The 18,824-nt window shown below is 39.0% G+C and overlaps 1 protein-coding gene across 5 annotated transcripts in view; it reads right to left on the bottom strand.

Annotated features, from left to right (window-relative positions):
• DCLK1 (doublecortin like kinase 1) overlaps positions 1–18,824 on the bottom strand; it is a 346,715-nt gene that overhangs the window by 60,831 nt on the left and 267,060 nt on the right. For 4 of the 5 annotated variants that reach the window (XM_055245218.2, XM_055245219.2, XM_055245221.2 and 1 more), the window contains 2 exons: positions 6,875–6,959; positions 3,818–3,926 (listed from right to left, as the gene is read on the bottom strand). In XM_055245218.2, coding sequence (XP_055101193.1) covers positions 3,818–3,926; positions 6,875–6,959 — 194 coding nt within the window. Of the gene's footprint in view, positions 1–3,817; positions 3,927–6,874; positions 6,960–13,677; positions 18,514–18,824 lie in introns of those variants that run through there. The other variant, XM_055245223.2, reaches the window with a different exon arrangement.

Consider the following 18,824-nt stretch of genomic DNA (forward strand, 5'->3'; position numbering starts at 1 on the left):
AGACTGCAATGAGCTATGATCTTGCCACTGCACTCCAGCCTGGGTGACACAGCAAGACCCTGTCTCAAAAAAAGGTGGTGGTGGGGAAATGGCTAGCAAAGATTGGGATGTTCTAAGCTAACATGGTTTCTCTTGTTGCTGTTGTTTGCTGTGTTTTGAAGGATTTAGAAAAAGAGTATATGGAGAAGGAAAAGCAGCTCCCAAGTGTTCCTCTCCCATAGCATTCATTGAATTTCATGGCAATCCTTGTTTGTGGGTAAAGTTCTCTGTATGGGGCTGTGTCTTGTCTCTCTCTGTAACCCCAGAAGTGCCCCGCATAAGCCTGAACTAGGAGGTGCTCTGCATGAACTAGGAGGTGCTCTGCATATACTGTGGAAACTCCAGAGGATGGTGGCAGTTAGCACAATGACGGGAATACCACCCTCAACACCAGCAAAAAGGAGCTAGTAACACACCCTTTGTTTACCAAGTAATCCTAACAAAGCTTAATCTCAGCCTCCTCCATAAAGAGAGAACTGCCAAGAGCAGAGAGCAGAGAACTGAGGCATTCCACAGTGTGTTGTCACGCAGCTCCCAAGTGGAATTTGATTTTGAATTTGACAAGGGCCCCATGGCTCTCAGGAGCCAGAGGCTCCTCAGGAAGGAAAGAAGGAAGAACAGTAATCCACTAGCCAAGAGCAGTGATCTAAGCTTCAGCACAAGGCATCCTCCAAATGCCAGTTCTGATGGAAATGCTTTCAAACTATAGACACATAGTCGCTTTGTTGAGGTGATTGAGAATTTTGAAGATTTTCCAGGTGGAAGCAATGCATTTTAGTGACCCTGAGGTCTCTGCTTGTTCTGCTGGGTTTGAGCCTGCTTATGGTCATTGCTAGAGCCAGCAGCTTGGCTGCACACATCCTCAGGCTTATAGGTGCCGGTGGGAGAGACAGAAGCATCCACAGCAAGGATTTTAATTCAGCTCTGGTGCTTATATCACTAAGCAATGCCAGCAGTGCAGGTGGGGGAGACGACCAAGAGCCACCGGGGGTACCATCCCTGCTCATGACTATATCACCCCTACCCTCGGCTCATATAGTTATTAGTCCACACAGAGCCAGGAAAGTTAGGGATGAAGGGCATCTCACATCACACCCTCTACTTATGCTCTGACCGCTCATTAGTGGTTTTCTGCTCTTTGAGTTTGCTATGGGGCCTCAAAACGCTCCACAAAACAGCTTCAAAGTAGAGCACGTCTCTTCTAGCTGGAGTCACAGTCCACTAACTTCCTTTAGCATGTCCCGGGTGCCCCGGAGGCCACTCAAGAAGTTACTCCTGGAGCATGGGCAGAAATCTAAATGGACCTAGCTGCCAAAGATTATGCCAGAACAGGACCACAGAAAGACATGGTTATTGTGTCCATTGTTGTACACAAATCTTGCCTGTGACAGGATATGATTAGCAGAGGAGAGGCATATTCACCCTTGGTAACACATATTCATCCTTCCAAACACAGCACAATGTACCCGCAAGCAATGTGTGCCATTCACAACATTCTTAGCTCGCTTTTTATTTCCTCGGACCTCTGGAAAATATTAGAAGAATGTTTTGTGATACCTCTGGGGAGAGAGGGCACATGCCATTATGTCCTCGTTCAGCAGGAGCTGAATACTAACTTCACGGAGCAATCTGGTGTTTAGGTTCTGAAGTTTCATACAGTGAGACCCAAGATGTGAACTCATGCAAAACAAACACAATCCAAGTTAGAAAGAAACAAATTGATTCTGGATGGAGAAATGGGAAATTTCTATTGTGAGAAGGCCAGTCCTGTTGGACTAAGACACCAGCCCGATCCAAGGACTAGCTAGGAGAAATGGCACATGCCACCACGTCAGACTTAACAGATGATGGATGCTGGCAAATCACCAGCCACCCCACAGCTTAGGGGCATGGCAATCTGCTAGAAATGGGGTTTTCTGCTACAGTAGAAATAAAGCCAAAAAAAGCTAGATTTACTATCAGTAAAAGCATCAATGAAATATAAAATTATATAAGCACACATGCACTTGCATGCACGCTTTTATCCATTACCATAGGAATGGCTTTCCCAAATTAATTAGTCTTATTTGTACAGGGCCAAAGGGAACCTGTGTGATTTTGGCTCAGCTAAGCCAGTCTTATGGGAAACTCCTTATTAGTGGAGTAGAGTGGTTAAAAGTGTGGTTTTCGGAGCTGGGCTCTGACCTATGTCTTGCTAAGTACTTCTTAGCTGACTGACCTTGGGCACTTAATGTGTCCATGCTTTCTATCTATAATGTGGAGACAACAATACTGATATTATGAAAGTATTGTGTTAAATGAAATGTCACAAATTAAGGACTTTGTAGATAGTTTATGCTTAGCAAAGCCAGGTTGCTCCTGCTTTGGGAGGTGTGAGGCCCAGGAATGCAATGGACATTTTCCATGTTTGTCACAAATGTGCCAAATGGCCAAGCTTCGTGGAGAGGTGGGGGAATGAGAGGGAGAGAGGAGAACGGTGGCCTGGCAGCATCAACTCATGGATGTTTCAAGCTCCCTATGACTCGTGCCCCTCCTGGATGCACAGTGGCTGCTCAGCTGGGTCTCTGTCCCTGTTGGGAATATCCTAGCCTTGCTGACATGTTGGCGTAGAACAAGGTTTGAGATCCACTGCACAAAGGTCGATAAGGAGGGCTCTGCTACAGGAGCTGGGGAAGCGTCTTCCAAAGAGCCGCAAGGGGTGCCGGGAGCACATAAGTGACTATTGGCCAAATGAAGAACCCTCATGAGATGTGGGGCCCTGTAGAGACTGCCAGCTCTGATATGGCAGGAACCTGTGCTTCTAAATCAAAGCCCGCAGAGGAGGCAAGGTCTGGATCTTCCAGGCCAAAGCCTTCTCATCTGTCTTCTCTCCTCAGTTGCCCTCTCTGAGTGGAGCTCAGCAGCGTGATTCTCGGAGGATTAAGAATGGGAAGGGCGTCCAGCCCCACTGCCGGCAGAGAAAGGTGACAGGGAAGTGTGTACACCCCAGGCCAGCCCCCGGAAAGCCAGAGGACACAGTCCCTCAAGGAATGAGGCAAGTTCCCCCAACTTTTCAGTATTCTGCCCACCAGCCCTGAGGAGAAGCTGCTGGCTGACCAGGTTCCCTAAAGCAAGCAGCTGCTCAGGAAAAGAAACCCAAATCTGATACTGAGTGGAGGGCTTGAGGCCCCCGTAGCTGGGTTGTAACTTTATCAGTTGTCACTTCTCCGTCTAGTAGCCACCAGCTAATGTCCTCGATTAGGTATCTAGAACCTCAGGATAAATCCTTCCCTTTGGCCCACAGAGTGCCGGGTTCATTCATTTTAATACGTCTTAATGTATTAAACACCACTTCTGTTGGGGTCAGTACATATGCCTTTTAAAGCTTTTCAAGATGATCCTGTATGTATTTCATTTTATGCTAGTATGCATTACGGACATAAACTCTCACAAGAACTTTCTGACCTCTACAAAATATGTCATAAAAAGTGTGTGAGAAAAACTATTCAATATGGTTTTTAACAACAATAAAAAGGCTTACCTGAAAGAGCTGGCAACGTCTCTCTGAGTACATTTAAAAAAATCAAAGTCTTTAATTTATAGATTGTCCCCAGGTATCACTACGTTTTTCAAATCTGTTGTTAGATGGGTCTTTCTTTTGCAAAGCATTCTTTTGCATCTGGGGTTGAGACATTAACTTACTCCATATGTGCCACAGACTGGAAATAGAGACACGATCTTGGAAAACATAACGCCAAATGTAACCTTTAAGGTTTGATGCAAATGATATCCTTCTCACCTTTCCACACATTCCTTGACAACAGCAAAATTTCCATCTCCTATTGTTCTTCCGACTTTATATCGTTCTGTTATTGTAGCTGGAATCTGGAAGCCTTCCTCTGACACTTCTGAAAGAATCATTAATACTTTTTTATTGGTAGAAAAGGGAACACAGATGTTGCACAAGGAAACATTTAAAATATCATCTAATTGACTGGAACAGATTCAGAATCAATATGTCATTCTCTGTACAGTGAGGCAACTGCCTCCCCACCCTTGCTGACATTGTATATACTCAACAGTTTTTACTAAGACAAACGATAAAATAAAAGAAACGTAAGGGGTCCACTCCCACCTATGTAAGAGAAACTTGAGTTTTCTGATGCCGTGGGGATTCTCAGGAGGAAGCTTTGCTCCTTTTACTTCATGCCAATTTGATCAATAGTGTTTACTGAATACCCACTGTGTACAGAAAAATAGCATTCCCATGTATGGCGCAGGAGGCAACTGCAGTTCGCGAGGGACTCTGGGCTGCCCGACACTGTACGAGCATGAAAATTGCCTGCTGTCTGGACACTTAGTTTTACTACATCCTGAAATGGAAATCTCCGTAAAATCCCTTATGAACTAAGCACTGACGGCCACCCGTCCTCGGTATCAACGAGCAGACTTTAGACAAATGTTCTCACCAGCAACCTGCATAGCAGATGTTGAGTTAAAATTACAATATCTATTATGTCTGTGAATGGAACAGTTTTGTAGTTTCAATTATGTTAGTGCCACTAACACAACACATTTTCCCCCTGAAAATGCATTTTGAAATATTTCACAAATGCCTAATAATGCTTTAAATACCTAAGGCCATAAAACTAAATAAGCCACAGTTAGGTCACGTAAATATACTGAATAACCTTTAACATCTTAAGGGTGTAAAAAGTCTTTTATAGCTGGGCTCTAAAATGTACATGCTTTAAAGTGATAAATCCCAGCTCTCCCTCAGGCAACCTGAATGCAAAATATGATGGAACCCTGGTGTGTTTTCTAAATGTACTCCTCTCCCAACCTTTCATCATAAACTGAGACTAAACATCTCTCCTCAAAATAAAACTTTAGGTGGTGAATGGGCTTTCTTAGTAGTTTTTGTATTCACGCTTGCTCTGTATTGTTGGAGACTCATAATCAAATGGAGACTCATAATCATCAGATATCTCCATGAGGGCCTTTCTTCTCGATTTATGATGATGCTCAGTTGGCATCAATCTGAATTCTAGAGCGGATGAAATTTCTGGAAAGTGTTGAACAAATGTAGGACATTTGCTGCTGCTACTTTTGTCCTTGGCGTTGGTACAGCCTCTTCACCCCTTTATAGGTGACATTTCCCTCTTACCCTGCTAGAAGCCATCTAGGTGGTCTCTAGAATAAAGTGAGGGCTGTAGCCAATCCCCCTAACCCCATCTCACCCCTCTAAAGAAGCCACAATTTTGCCTCTGAAGGACTCAGCCAGGGGAGTTTTGTCTACTGCAAAGCATCCAGATTTACAAAACAGCTCCCAGATGGCATAATCTTAAGGCTCTTTACTATGTGGCTAAGAAAGGAACCCTCCTTGGCTGTTGGGTACAAGTGTGACCCTGCAGGTGGGAAATGGAAGAAGGTACTTCCATCCTGCCTTCTGGTGGGAGCATTCACTGAGACACCCATTCAAAGCACGAGGCTTGGGATTTTTTTGCCTTGACTATTCATAAAAGGTACCTTTTCTCACTTTTGGTTATGAAGGCTCAGCCAGGCTGGGTGTGGTGGCTCATGCCTGTAATCCTAGCACTTTGGGAGGCCGAGGCAGGTGGATCACTTGAGACCAGGAGTTTGAGACCAGCCTGCCCAAGATGGAAAAATCCCATTTCCGCTAAAAATACAAAAATTAGCCTGGCATGGTGGCAGATGCCTGTAATCCCAGCTACTCAGGAGGCTGAGGCAGGAGAATTGCTTGAACCTGGGAGGTGGAGGTTGCAGTGAGCTGAGATAGCGTCATTGCACTCTAGCCTGAGAGACAGAGCGAGACTCCATCTCAAAAAAGAAAAAAAAAAGAAGAAAAGAAGGTTTAAATCAAGAACCATGTGATTTCATTCAAAGAATACAAAACACTTTGGAACAAAAGAGACTTCTAGGTGGCTGAATTTCATATTTGTGGAAACATAAAAAATTCTGATGTTGCATTGTAGTCAGAAAATAATTATACTGTAAATCACATATTTCACTTAATATAATAAAAGCACTTCCCAAAGGGTACTTTTTTCGGAAAAAAAGATTAAATCATATCATTTAAAACAAATAAGAGAAGCAGATTCCTTAACAGTGGCTTGATGGTATCACTTTTATCTTTTCCAAATACTTCCCCACAGTTGACTTGAACCTGGTAACAACCTTCAGGAAGGAAATAGGTGTGATTCACAATCTCCATTTCATAGGAGAGGAATTAAGATGCAGAGAGTTGAAGATGCTTGTCCAAAACAATCCAGTGAGTTAGTGAAAAAGTCATTTCTGGAATCCTGATCATTTGACCACATCACGGAGACATTCTGGAGTGAATTAGCTCAAGGATATTTTTGCAATTTCCACCAATTCTTTTTGTAAAACCATATTTCATGTATTGAGTTCACTTAATTTAGAGGACATCTGTGAGACTACAACAGTCAAAAGAATAAATTGTCTTTAAATTTGAATGGCCTTTGTTCACTTAAAGTAACACTGAAAGTGAACAGAGTTTGGGAAAACAAAAGCAGCCACGATCCCAGCGATCCCCTCTTATTTCCAAAGCAGGCAATAGCTGGCCTTCTTAGCATACATATGCCCTCAGAGGATGGGAAATGTCTCCAAAATGGGCCAACTTCCCCTTCCCATTCTCACAGAGCAGATACCAATCCCTGGTGGGCACCATATTCAACCCTATCCCCTTGTGATTGACCCTCAGGAGCTGCTCAGCCTTGTCCACGTCATTCTGCTTGAGAAGCTACAGTTTCTCGGGGTAAATTTAGCCAACCCATCCTCTGCCTCCTCAGATACCAAGTCCCAAGCTCATCACCTTCTCCAGGGCCGTCGTTCTCATCCATCGAACTGCAGACTTTGGTGGACGCAAGTGACGTAGAGGAGCCGCCATGCTGAGAGCTCTGTAGGGGAACAGAAACCGGTAATTCAAAAACTGGGTCAGAATGCCTGAGTTTCCAGGGACCATGCCCAGCCCTGAATCTCAGGAGAAAACTTTGCCCATGCTAGGGAGGATTTAACACTTGGAAAAAGATGTCTTCAGCATATTCAACTGGGGCCACATCTCCCTCTCTCCCTATTAACCAAGAATAGACTGTGATAACAGGATCAAGCTGGTTATTGTGAACTTGAATGTTCCATGACTTCTTATTCCTTTTGCTCAAAATCAGAGTCCTTTAGCTCGCTCCTTGGGTTTGGCAGAGTTCAGGCATCTCACCTCACTCTTCCACAGTCTATCGGCAAATGGCCCTCAAATGTGGCACCATTCTGATGCCATCCACTATGTTTTCTATTTTTCTGACAGAAAACGTTTCTCTTCAGTTCGTTTTTATAAAATATCCTAAAAAGAATTAAATACTCCACCCTACCACAACTTTAGGAGAAAGGTTAAAGAGTGGGGTTGTCATTTGCATTTTGAGATGAAAACGTAAGCACTGAGTAGGTTATTGGTTTGTTAAACGTTACATAATAAGTCTGAAGTAAAGACAACAATAAAAGCCTAGGCCTTGTAGTTTTGCTTGATTTCGACCCAAGATCCATGAAAGCAAACAGGGTAACAACTGTATGCGAGAGCTCAGAGGACAAAACAGGACCAAATATTTAATATTATGATTGGCTATGGGGCAGTACTTTAACAATGAATGTTTCCATCTCTGCATCTATTTCCTGAGAAAACAATTTGCACATTTCAATGCTATTTCTAAATAGTGAACACAGCTTGTCCTAAAAGATCTTCCTTCTGTTTCCCTGGGTTTATCCACTTGGTTGGCCTGATGGGAGCAGGAGGCGGTGAGGGGGCGGGCGGCATTGGCTCATGGTGCTGGCTGTCTGTGGAGCAGAGAGAAGGGAAAGAGCATCTGTAGTTGAATTAATAATGAAGAGGTGGCGAGAAGCAAAGCTGACCTATTTTTCCTCTGCTTACCTGTTTCCCTTCAACCTCCTCCCCAACCCATTCAGCCTTAAAGTATGTACGAAGTAGGAGGAAAGAGGTTTGACGTAATTTCATTATGGTCTACAGTATCCTGCATAGGAGATTCAAAGATTTTAGTTTTCATTAAAAAGATTAATAGAGCTGGGGAAATGCTGCCTAAGTCACTGCAGAGCCATCTAAGTCAAACATCATAGAACGTTTTCCTGGGTGTGACTAAGATGAGCAAGTCCCATTGGTCAAGTTCATCAAAGCTCACAGTTGACACCATTGGGATGAAAGTTAAAGTAATAGCAATAGTATATCTGCTTTTCTACAGAACAGGCTAAAAGTTGAGAGATGACCCTTGTGTACCCCTGAATATTACACAGTTTGTGTAATGTCCCCTTTATTTTCCAATATTATAAAAATCCCCCCTCAGTAAGCCTGGTGACTTGAGCTGTTTTTCTATCTTTTGTAACCAGCAGCACACATTTCTCATATGTCAGGCTAGAAAAACGGATTGAGATCGTCACCTTGACACAGAGTTTTTCTTAGTGTGACACTATGTACCCATAACCCACTCTGTGGAAGGGACTATAAATGTAGGAGCTTCTAAGCCACGCTCTGCTGACTTTTACGGATGGACGTCTTTTTGTGAAAACCTTGTTATTTATAATATTGCAGTATGAGGCTGACACAAGGCAGATTTATTATGTCAATAACTGAAGAAAATAAACATAACCACATTTGAGGGGAAGGTGTGTGTTTTCCAGAACAGTGAGATCCTTCATCCTCTGGGTCATTGTTTTTGCTGCAGACATAATGGTGTTCCAAACAGAAAAGCACTAAGTAAACGTCTACAATGTAGACCTTCTTCTGGGCTTTCTGGACCTTGAATTTCTCCCAGCAGCAGCACAAATGGTATTTCATAATGGAGACACATGGTGTGGTTTAGGCTGGCAGGTGCTGCCTTGTCACGTGGTGTTTTAAATTTAGAATACAAAGACACATTCTTTCACCAAATTAATAGACCAGTAGCATGTTTCCTAGCAAAGATGTTCACAATTTAGACACTCAGTCCCAAAAGCTTGTTCTTTTAGTAAGAACATCAGGTACTCGATACAGAGCTCTGACCCATAGTACATGAAAACATCGTTTAAACTGTAACGTTCTATAAACTTGTGAGCTATTATTCACTTAACCGCCCTATCAACTAATGAATTGGATTTAACAGTGCCACCAAATGGCTGATCCCTGAATGCTTGTCACAATGCCAGCTGGGTTTTCTCTGCTTTCTGAACAAAAATCTCTCAAGGATTTTAGGCTCTGGTAGAAAATAAAAAAAGGAAAAAAAAGTAGGGTTAACACAAGTTTGCTTATGTTTATAACTGCTTATTTTCAATGTTACAACTGTGTTTTTGTGTTTCTGAAAATGTATCCCAAGTCATTTCAAATTTTCTGCTGCTTGAGAGTAACAGATGATGGGCAGTTAAGAGAAAAACATACTTATGGACATACAGAGTTCTCTGAAAATGGAAAGCTCTCATTTTATTTATTATTCTCAAAGAGAGTAAAATAAATGTATTAAACTTCTAATAGTGTTATCTCTTTTTTCCCAAAGAAGTAAGATAGTTAATACTAAATACTTTTCCAAGATGGTGACCATTCGCTGATTCAAAGAGTTTGGGGGACTGGGATGGACCTTAAATATTACCTATTCTAGCCCACTTCCATTCAGAGACCAAATGCCCCCTACAGAAATCCCAGTGGGTGGTCAGATGGCCTCTGTCCAAATACTTCTAGTACTGAACATACTACTTCCTGAGGCAGCCCTTCATCATTAATAGGAGGCAAAATAAAGGAAGTTCTTCTGCTAAAAATAAAAAAAAAAAATTAGCCAGGCGTGGTGGCGGGTGCCTGTAGTTCCAGCTACTCAGGAGGCTGAGGCAGGAGAATGGCGTGAACCCGGGAGGTGGAGATTGCAGTGAGCCGAGATCGCACCACTGCACTCCAGCCTGGGTGACTAAGTGAGACTCCATCTCAAAAAAAAAAAAAAAAAAAAAAAAAAAGGAAGTTCTTCTGTAAGTTATGTTGAAATTATGTCCCTCTATGTTGTCCATTTATTGGTCCTATCTTTGATTTCTAGAGTTGCCCAGTACAGGTCTAATCCACTTTTCACCTGACAGTGCTTTCAGGTGTTTGAAAATAGCTACTGGTCTCCGTCTGTGTCTTCCCAGCACGTCGGGAGGCTGAGGCAGAAGGCTTCCTTGAGCCCACAAATTCAAGACCACCCTGGGCAACATAGTGAAACCCTGTCTCTACAAAAAAAAAAAAAAACCCTGGTGCTTGAAAATGAATGCAATATTCTGGGTGTGCTCTGACTAGCACAAAGCAGAGATGGATAGAGTTTTCTTTCTCATGAATACAGTATCAATTCACTTCAAGGTCTTATTGGCTTATGTGGATAAGGCCATAGCATTTCACCTTTACAGTGAGCCCACACCTATGTCGTGTCTCCCTGGTGTGTGTTTGAAAGGCTGTCTTGGGCCAAGTCCAGGACTTCACATTTCCTCACGTTAAATGTCATCTTTATTACATTAATATCCTTCCAGTCTGTTATCGTTTAGATTCTGATCTGGTCTCCTAATGTTTTTGCTCTGTCTCCCAGTTGAAGCCATTTTGGTAATCAGGATGGCTCTTTGGGTAATCCACCAATTCTTCACTAAACCACCTAAATAGACTAACTTAGACCCTGCTGGAACATTTCTATTATTATCCATAAGTCCAACAAAAGGATTTCGAACATAGTAAAGGCAAAATGTGTCAGTGCTTGCTCTTTAGAATTAACTTAATGAGATTAACCAGCCTTTGTTTACAACCAACGGATGCTGAAAAGCCCACCTATATGTTTTCATTGCTTGTAAATGAAATCAATTTACCTTTTTGGTTTTTCTGAGCAGATAAACCATTTTATAGTCCACATGCCAACAAGATTTTACGTTTGCTTCAATTTGCTAATTCCAAGGCATCTGGGTGTACAGTACAAAACATACAGTTATTTTAGAATTTAGGGCAATTAGCTGCTCTGAGAGATGTTGTGACATTTGAAATGTCATCACCCCCAAGCAGACTTAATGGGAACCATTTGGGCAGGTTGCTGGCACCTGGATGCTTTTATGGCACACCTTCATAAAAGCACTGCCCTAAGTAAGAACACACCCTAAGTGTAGCTATTGAGCTTGGGATCATATAACAGATGGAGAACATATCACACTTTTTGAAGTAAGTGAGAAAGCTGACATAACAACCCTAACCACATTTTATCAAGATGTATCTGATGACTGTGTAGTGGAAAAGAGTTCACTTTAAATGGTGTGAGTTACTCTTGCCATTTGTATTAATGTTGTCACTCAGCTGGGGTCCACGCTGCATAAAGATTTTGAAAATATCCAATTGAGAGAATTGATCTAATCAAGGTAGAAAAATCTCACCACACAACTTTAGCTTTAGCTGGATAATTGCGCATTTCCACTTCACATTTTATCTTGGCATACAATTACTACCTCACTGAATTGATATTGATTTGAAAAATGGTTAAAAATAATTTAGACATCAAGTAATCACGGTCATATGATTTCTGAATCAATCTTATAAAGGAAACACAAGCAATACATTTTTAACAAACTCAAACAGTTGTCTTGGTGATCTTGACTTTAGATCCACAGAAGCTCTAAAGATGATCTCTAACAAAATTAAATAATAATCTTGGTGTAGAGAGCTTGAAACCCACAGAATTCTATATGATACAGAAAAGCCATACATTTATTTATTTCCCAACTGGATATAGAACAATAAGTTGAAGGCATCACTCTGCAATTACCAATAAGGCTCCACTATTTGAAACAAGGCACAAAGGAACTGCTTTTTCCAAATTCCTTTGTCTGCAATCTTCATAGTAGTACGTTCAGCCTAAATAAAGTTTATGGCACAGATAAGCATGAGCATAAGTAAGAATGAATACTGAAAAATGTAAAATGTTATCATAAAGATTTGGATAATTTTTTCAAAAGACTAGAAAACTGTTACTCATGAAGTTGGTTTACTGAAAGGAGGAGAAAACGCGAATGGAAACAATGGTGTTACGGCTACGTTAGTGAAACCACGAGAGCCAAGATTTCAAAGACAAATGCACTTAGTTACAACTAGATCTGTACCGTTTGTTGTATTGGGTAGTTTTTCTGGCCTCAATTGTCCAGTCACTATACTCATGTAAGCCAAGGTCTATAAATTGATAATCTGAATGATTTGTCCCAAAGAGACTTGTGTCATTGGGTAGTCACATGCCTCCTCTCATGAGTTACACCCTTCATGAAATCGTAGTTTGGAAGCAGCCCAGGAAGTCATCTACTGTATTTCCTCTGGATAGAATAATTCCCTCCATGATTTACTCCTCAAATGGGATTCCCAACCTGTAATGAAGGGAGCTCACTACTCTTCTAGGCATCTGCTACATTTTAAGTTAAACTCTGGTGATATTAAGAAACTGTAACTACAATTTGAAATTTTTATAAATTTGGAAACATTCCTACCAATGGTTACTGCTATGGACATGGATTGTATTTTGCTGTGATCATTGCTATGGACATTTATCATGGAAATAATAGAGAACCAATTAAAGTTAATGTAATTCAAAGATTAAAGTAAAACTAGTAAAAATGTTAGATTTAAAACCAGAATTTGGAACTTATATTGTAATTGTAATATAAAATATTTTTTCGTCTGGGTGCGGTGGCTCACACCTGTAATCCCAGCACTTTGGGAGGCTGAGGTGGGTGGATCACTTGAGGTTAGGAGTTCGAGAACAGCCTGGCCAACATGGCGAAACCCTGTCTCTACTAAAAATACAAAAATTAGCCGCACAAGGTGGTACACACCTGTAATTCTAACTACTCAGGAGGCTGAGGCACAAGAACCACTTGAACCCAGAAGGCGGAGGTTGCAGTGAGCCAAGACCACACCACTGCACTCCAGCCTGGGCAACAGAGCAAGAGTCTGTCTCAAAAAAATATGTATGTATTTTTTCTAGCTCGGTCAGCAGAATTTCCTATCCTCTTTAACATCCTTTTCTATGCTTTTGGAAATGAAATATATTATGATTTTTGTTCTGAATTAGAGTCAAGTATTTTATTATCATTATTTTAATTAACTTTATTTTTAAAACTATATATTTATCCGGTGATTTTAAAAGAAATAGCTTGTATAAATACATACACAGACACGCTCACATACACATGCACATTTTTTCCCCTGCAAATTAGGTCACCTTGGGAAAAATGCCCTCAAGCCAAGGACACCATTAGTGGTTTTAAAACTGCATGTTAATTTCTTCTCTTCAATGAGTTATCAATATGTCTGACAAATTCCTCCTTTAAGGCAACCTTGAAAGGAAGGTAGAGTCCTGATTTTAATGCAACTACCTGAAACAGAATTCTTCATCAAATAATCTTATTTTGTTATTACTGTCAGCATTTTACACTTTAGACGTTATGTGGTACCATTCTGCAGTCTCTCAAATATCACTCATTGATGCTAATTACAACAGAAGAATGCCATACACGTGATTGTGAAGGTCACCCTTATCCCACACGTGGTCATTTCAATTTCAGTGTCTACTTATCAAGTTTTCTGAAAGAAACTCACTGAACAACATAGGCAGTTTTTCCTGTTTATTACATAGTTATTCTAAGGTGGTAAGTGTCACAAAGTTAACTTCAAGAGGAATAACATGGTCCAGTGTGAAACACAAGGTACAACATTTTACAATGAAACCACAGCACAAAGTAATTGAACTTTCAAAATTGGGTAGTTCAATGAAACATTTTGTCAACCCTTAGCTCTATAAAGCTCTGCTGATGGACTCAGTTGATGGATTTAAAAAAGATATTGCTGTGTCAAATGTTTTAACACCAAATTTTTTTTAAAGAGAATACACATCCAATCAACTGAAACTGTGAGCAGAAAGTATGTAACCTCTTTATAAAAATGTTATCCAAATTTACAATATTCATAATATATTTCAAAGTAAAGAGTTCTTAGAAAAAATAAACTCAATTCCTTGCTTACTGATGAGTATCAACTCCTCAAAAACACATCACAGAAAGTTAACTTTCATACTTCTTTGCCTATAACTTTTAGGTATCTACTACCCTGGCTTCAAAAACATTTTGTGGCCATATATAATACAAACACTCATGTATTACATGCATCATTCATACTATCTTGGAATTTATCCATAATCTACTAAAATGAACCATATTTTAAAGACATCGTATGTCATGCACCCTTAAAAATTATAGTGAGGGCCTCTGATTTCCTCTTTTTTCCACATGCGTAACAGGCACAAAATTACAAATTTTTTCAACTGACAGTACAACGCACTATATCAGGCAATTGGTATATTGAATTCAGTATATCTCTATTTTTCACACTATGCCTCTGTGGGATATTTCAATCAAAGACAGTTGTCACTAACATGCACAAATAGAGATGCTAGCAAGGTTAATGCAAATATGCATAAATGAGCAAATGTATGCATATATAGTAAATTCTTTCAATTAACATTTTCAAGTGTGTATATATTTATGTAGATACATACACACATACAGCAAGTATATTCGAAATTTGTCAACAGTTTAGAGTTTTGAAAGAACATACAGAATTGCCTTACAGGTTATCTGGCTTTGTTTTTAAACTTACTTCATATCAAATAGACTCTGGATTCTCTTCTATTTATGTTCCAACATTATACTTGACAATCTGCAACTGTATCAATGTTTCATTTTTTTAGCATATAGTGATTGACAACCACTACAAGCCATCCATACACACACAATAGAAAAAAATCATAGTATTCAATCTTGTTAATAATCGAACACAAAGATATATCGATATAAACATTAATGTTATATTTAATAGTTAAGACAAATTTTTTAAATCTTTTTTTTATAAATCAGTATATCTGAATATTTGGAACCATTTGCCATACTAGTTGAGCAAACTGCTTTTTAATTTAAACATGCCCCAACTAATATGTCACAGAGTAACACTTTATGACATGAAGATTTTATGTATAATTCCACAAGAGCCAGTAACGTATAAGGCTGTATCACAAATACTATATTTTACTATTGATGGTTTATACACATACACAGATACTTACAGAAGCATACCCACATACACACCAAGCCTGGCAAATTTACATAAACACCCAAACACCTGTATAAATATATGGCCACGTATGAAAAATTTAGCAGTCCAAGAATTAAAATATGTGGAATTTTCAGGAATATTATTTTATATCTTCATTCACTTTCATTAAGGAATCTGACTTGCACACTTCATTGTTTTTAAGCAAAAGAAAGAAAGAAAGAAAGAAAAAGAGCCCAATCATGTATAGATCTTCAGGGCATGTGTTGGAAATTCCCCGGCTGGTTATGTAGGGTATATATATAGTACGTTAGCGCTGGTTCAAATGGTTTTAGAAAATGTTTTTTGGGTTCTTAATATTTAGATGAGCCAATATATATGCGCACAGGGATGTATACAGATGAGAGAACCTGACACTTCTTAAAATTCTATGGCAGTACAGAAACTGTCTAGATTTTTCCCCCTGCCTAGTTGATTAAACAAGACAAAAACACACCATGTGGCTTTCAGAACTATAGTCTTTTGAGTTCACACTGAACTTCATACTTTATATATTTTTAACTTTTGCACTTCTAAAATGCTGAAAGCAGGGAAATATTCTTAATATCTTTTTCTACAATGTCTACATCTAAGAAAAAAGTGAGTGCAAGTGAAAAAGTATCGAACTTTGAACTACAGCACGATGTCTTCAGAGCGCATTTAAGGATTATCATTAGGACAAAACTGCATGGCTTTTGCTGAAGTATTCCCTGCTCAGTAGAACAATTTAAAAATTCATTGCCGAATTTTTTTTTATAAAGAATTCTATAAGTAACTGAATCATAAGTGCCTATAAATCACCAATTCTGTTCCACCAATGAACTGAAAACTTCTGGTTTGTTGCTAAGAATTTTTTATTTCTGCTTTAGTTTAATAGAATTATGTTTTGCATAAAAAGAGATCTCAAAGACTATAAATGGTGTGCTGTTTCAATCTCTGAGGGACTTTACTTTCAAAAAGTAAATGATATATATAGCCCCTGAACAGTCCTTTAATAGAAGTCATATGTTCAAGAGATTAAATGCTGTGGAAAGCACTTCCCTTGGAACTGCTTGAATGGAAAGTTGGCCACGATATCTATCGGCAATTAGTACAAGTTCAGTTTCTTTTTGCCCTGTCTAAACAAAGCTATGGGCTCCATATCAATTGGCAATATCTACCGCTTAGAACAAATAGCCTTTATTGGATCTTTCTAGCAGTAGTAGTCCATAAGATTGACAGTGCAGGGAAGTTAAAATTATTGGAATTTATTTTTGTTCTGGACCATCTGACCCCACCAGATTTAAAGTAACTGTTCCACTGCTTTCTTTGTATTTTTGGCAGTTTAGTCAAATACATACTAATCTTTTATGGACCCAACTGTATTAAGTAATGCATTTTACAAAGACATAACTAAAACAGACACCAGCGTAGGCAACCTCACAGATGTTTACTGTTTCAGCTAAAACAAAGCAGCCTTTTGATCTCAGCAGGAGTCTCTGGTCACTTCTATTGGAAACAGTTTTAAAACCTGAAGTCTGGAACAGGTATTATTACGAACTGTTCTTTCAAGATGGAATGGTTCAGTTTGCAGCTCTTGAATAACCTGCCAGAGAAGTGTCTTTCTCTCCAACAGACAGCATAATGAGGCACTAATTATTATAGGGCTAAGTTTTCAAATGCTGTTAGATTGCCTGGACGTTTTTCTTCTTCTTCTTCTTTTGGTTGGAATATTTTATTCACTTGTAAAGTGAGATGGTAACATATGTAACTATAAACCAGATGGTAAAATTTGCTAGTTGAACAATTTATCAGGGAGATAAATCAATAACATTTAAAACAGCGTGCGACAACTGAATTTCTCTCCATCTTGAATAAAACATTTAAAAATTGTTTTCAAGTAAAATTTGAAAAAAAAATCATGTAAAAGCCTCCAAATGGCATCAAACATTTTTAATTTATCACCTACTGAGATATGTCAAGCCTGAAGAATATCAAAACCATGCTTCACAAGTCTTAAATTGTTAGTGTTTGAACTAGTAAAAGTAAATGACCACTAGGATATGGCTTAAATACAATAGACCATACACATTAAATTAATTTTTAACATTCAGACTTTAAAATAATTATTTTATGTTTAAGCAAAGCCAACTATAATTTTTAAAATAGAGGACTAGAAGAGCAGAATTAGTAGGTTAATGTTTAACAATGGGTTATAATCATAGACTTAATTGGTTTAACACAAAAGGAGTTTTGCATATGAAAATTTCCAAAACACCAGCAAGATTGAGAATTTTTCAGAGTGGAGATTTGGATACTCTGGGCCTGATTTATACAGCACCATTTAAGTGAATTTTGCTTTTCAAATGGATTTCTTGGAAAAAGTCCAGACACAATTTTTTTTAGGTCTGCATGAAAAAAAAAAAATTCCCAGCTTTAGTTTTTACACATTCAAAAAATTATGTATATGATTGTAAGAAAAAATTATACAATCTATAGCAATGCCATTGGCCATGTTCTTCATGTTGGCATATAGCTTAAGCTAAATTTATAGTTTCTAATAAAATAACTTTAAAAAATAAAATTTACTTGACAACAAAAACAAGGAAAGTTCCTAAAGCCTAACTTTAGAGCCTTTATGAGATGTGTCGTTGTCATAATTTTTCTTTTTCTGTCAGATATACTAACCCACAAAACAGTAAGTAGCTTTTTCTACTGTCTAGGGACAAAAAATATCTACCCAAGCATTTTTATTATTTTGCAATAAAAGTACCTCTAAAAACCAAGCAATTCAAATTTTAAAAACAAAATAACCTTAAGAAAAAATATGCCTGCTAGTGCCGTTTTAATATGCTTTACAGGAAGTACAGAAAAATTATATCTCTATGTCTACTTATGATTAAGAAGAAAACTCCATCTACAGAAATTCTGGCTCTATATTGCAACATGATTAGTGTGTTCTTGTACTCAATATTGTGTCCGTGTATGAAATTCATCTGGAGCCAGACCCTGTACAAAAATCTTGGCATTTTGTGTTCAGACTCTCCCCAATCAAATCCATGTGGGAGACATTTTTAAAAATCTCTCAATTTCAAGGTTGAACATCATGAAAACAAAATGCATACATATTTACTTTCGGATGATGTGGTCTTTTATCATTTCAAGGTATGCAAAGCTCTTTTGTGTATTTTGCTGTTAGACTTTTGCTTAGGAAATGTGAAACCTTCAGCCAATCACAAACCATATACATTGCTCCACTGTTTCTTTTACACTGAGTCTCCTACTGAATCCAAGTCATCCGAAGAGAGGGGGCGGTACAGGTCCTGCAAGATGAAGGGCGGTATAGATTTGTTTACTCGGCTTTCTTGGGTGCCCTGTGGCTCTCCTGGGAGCAACACTGAATGGGCATCCCCAGTTTCTAATATTATTAGACCTTTTCAAGTCACCAACTTGGAGTAGGAGGAAAGATAATAATAGAGAAACCATCTAAATAAACAAAATGGTGCTGGTTTCGCCTTATTGGCAAGAAAATACCGCTTGGCCTACTCATAATCTTTCACCTTCCTTGATTCCCGTTGAGTTGCATAGCCCCTGAGGTCTGTAAAGGTCAACTCCACTACTATGTGACTAGGCA

This window comes from Symphalangus syndactylus, chromosome 15 (assembly GCF_028878055.3).
Source record: "Symphalangus syndactylus isolate Jambi chromosome 15, NHGRI_mSymSyn1-v2.1_pri, whole genome shotgun sequence".
NCBI classification, from domain to species: domain Eukaryota; kingdom Metazoa; phylum Chordata; class Mammalia; order Primates; family Hylobatidae; genus Symphalangus; species Symphalangus syndactylus.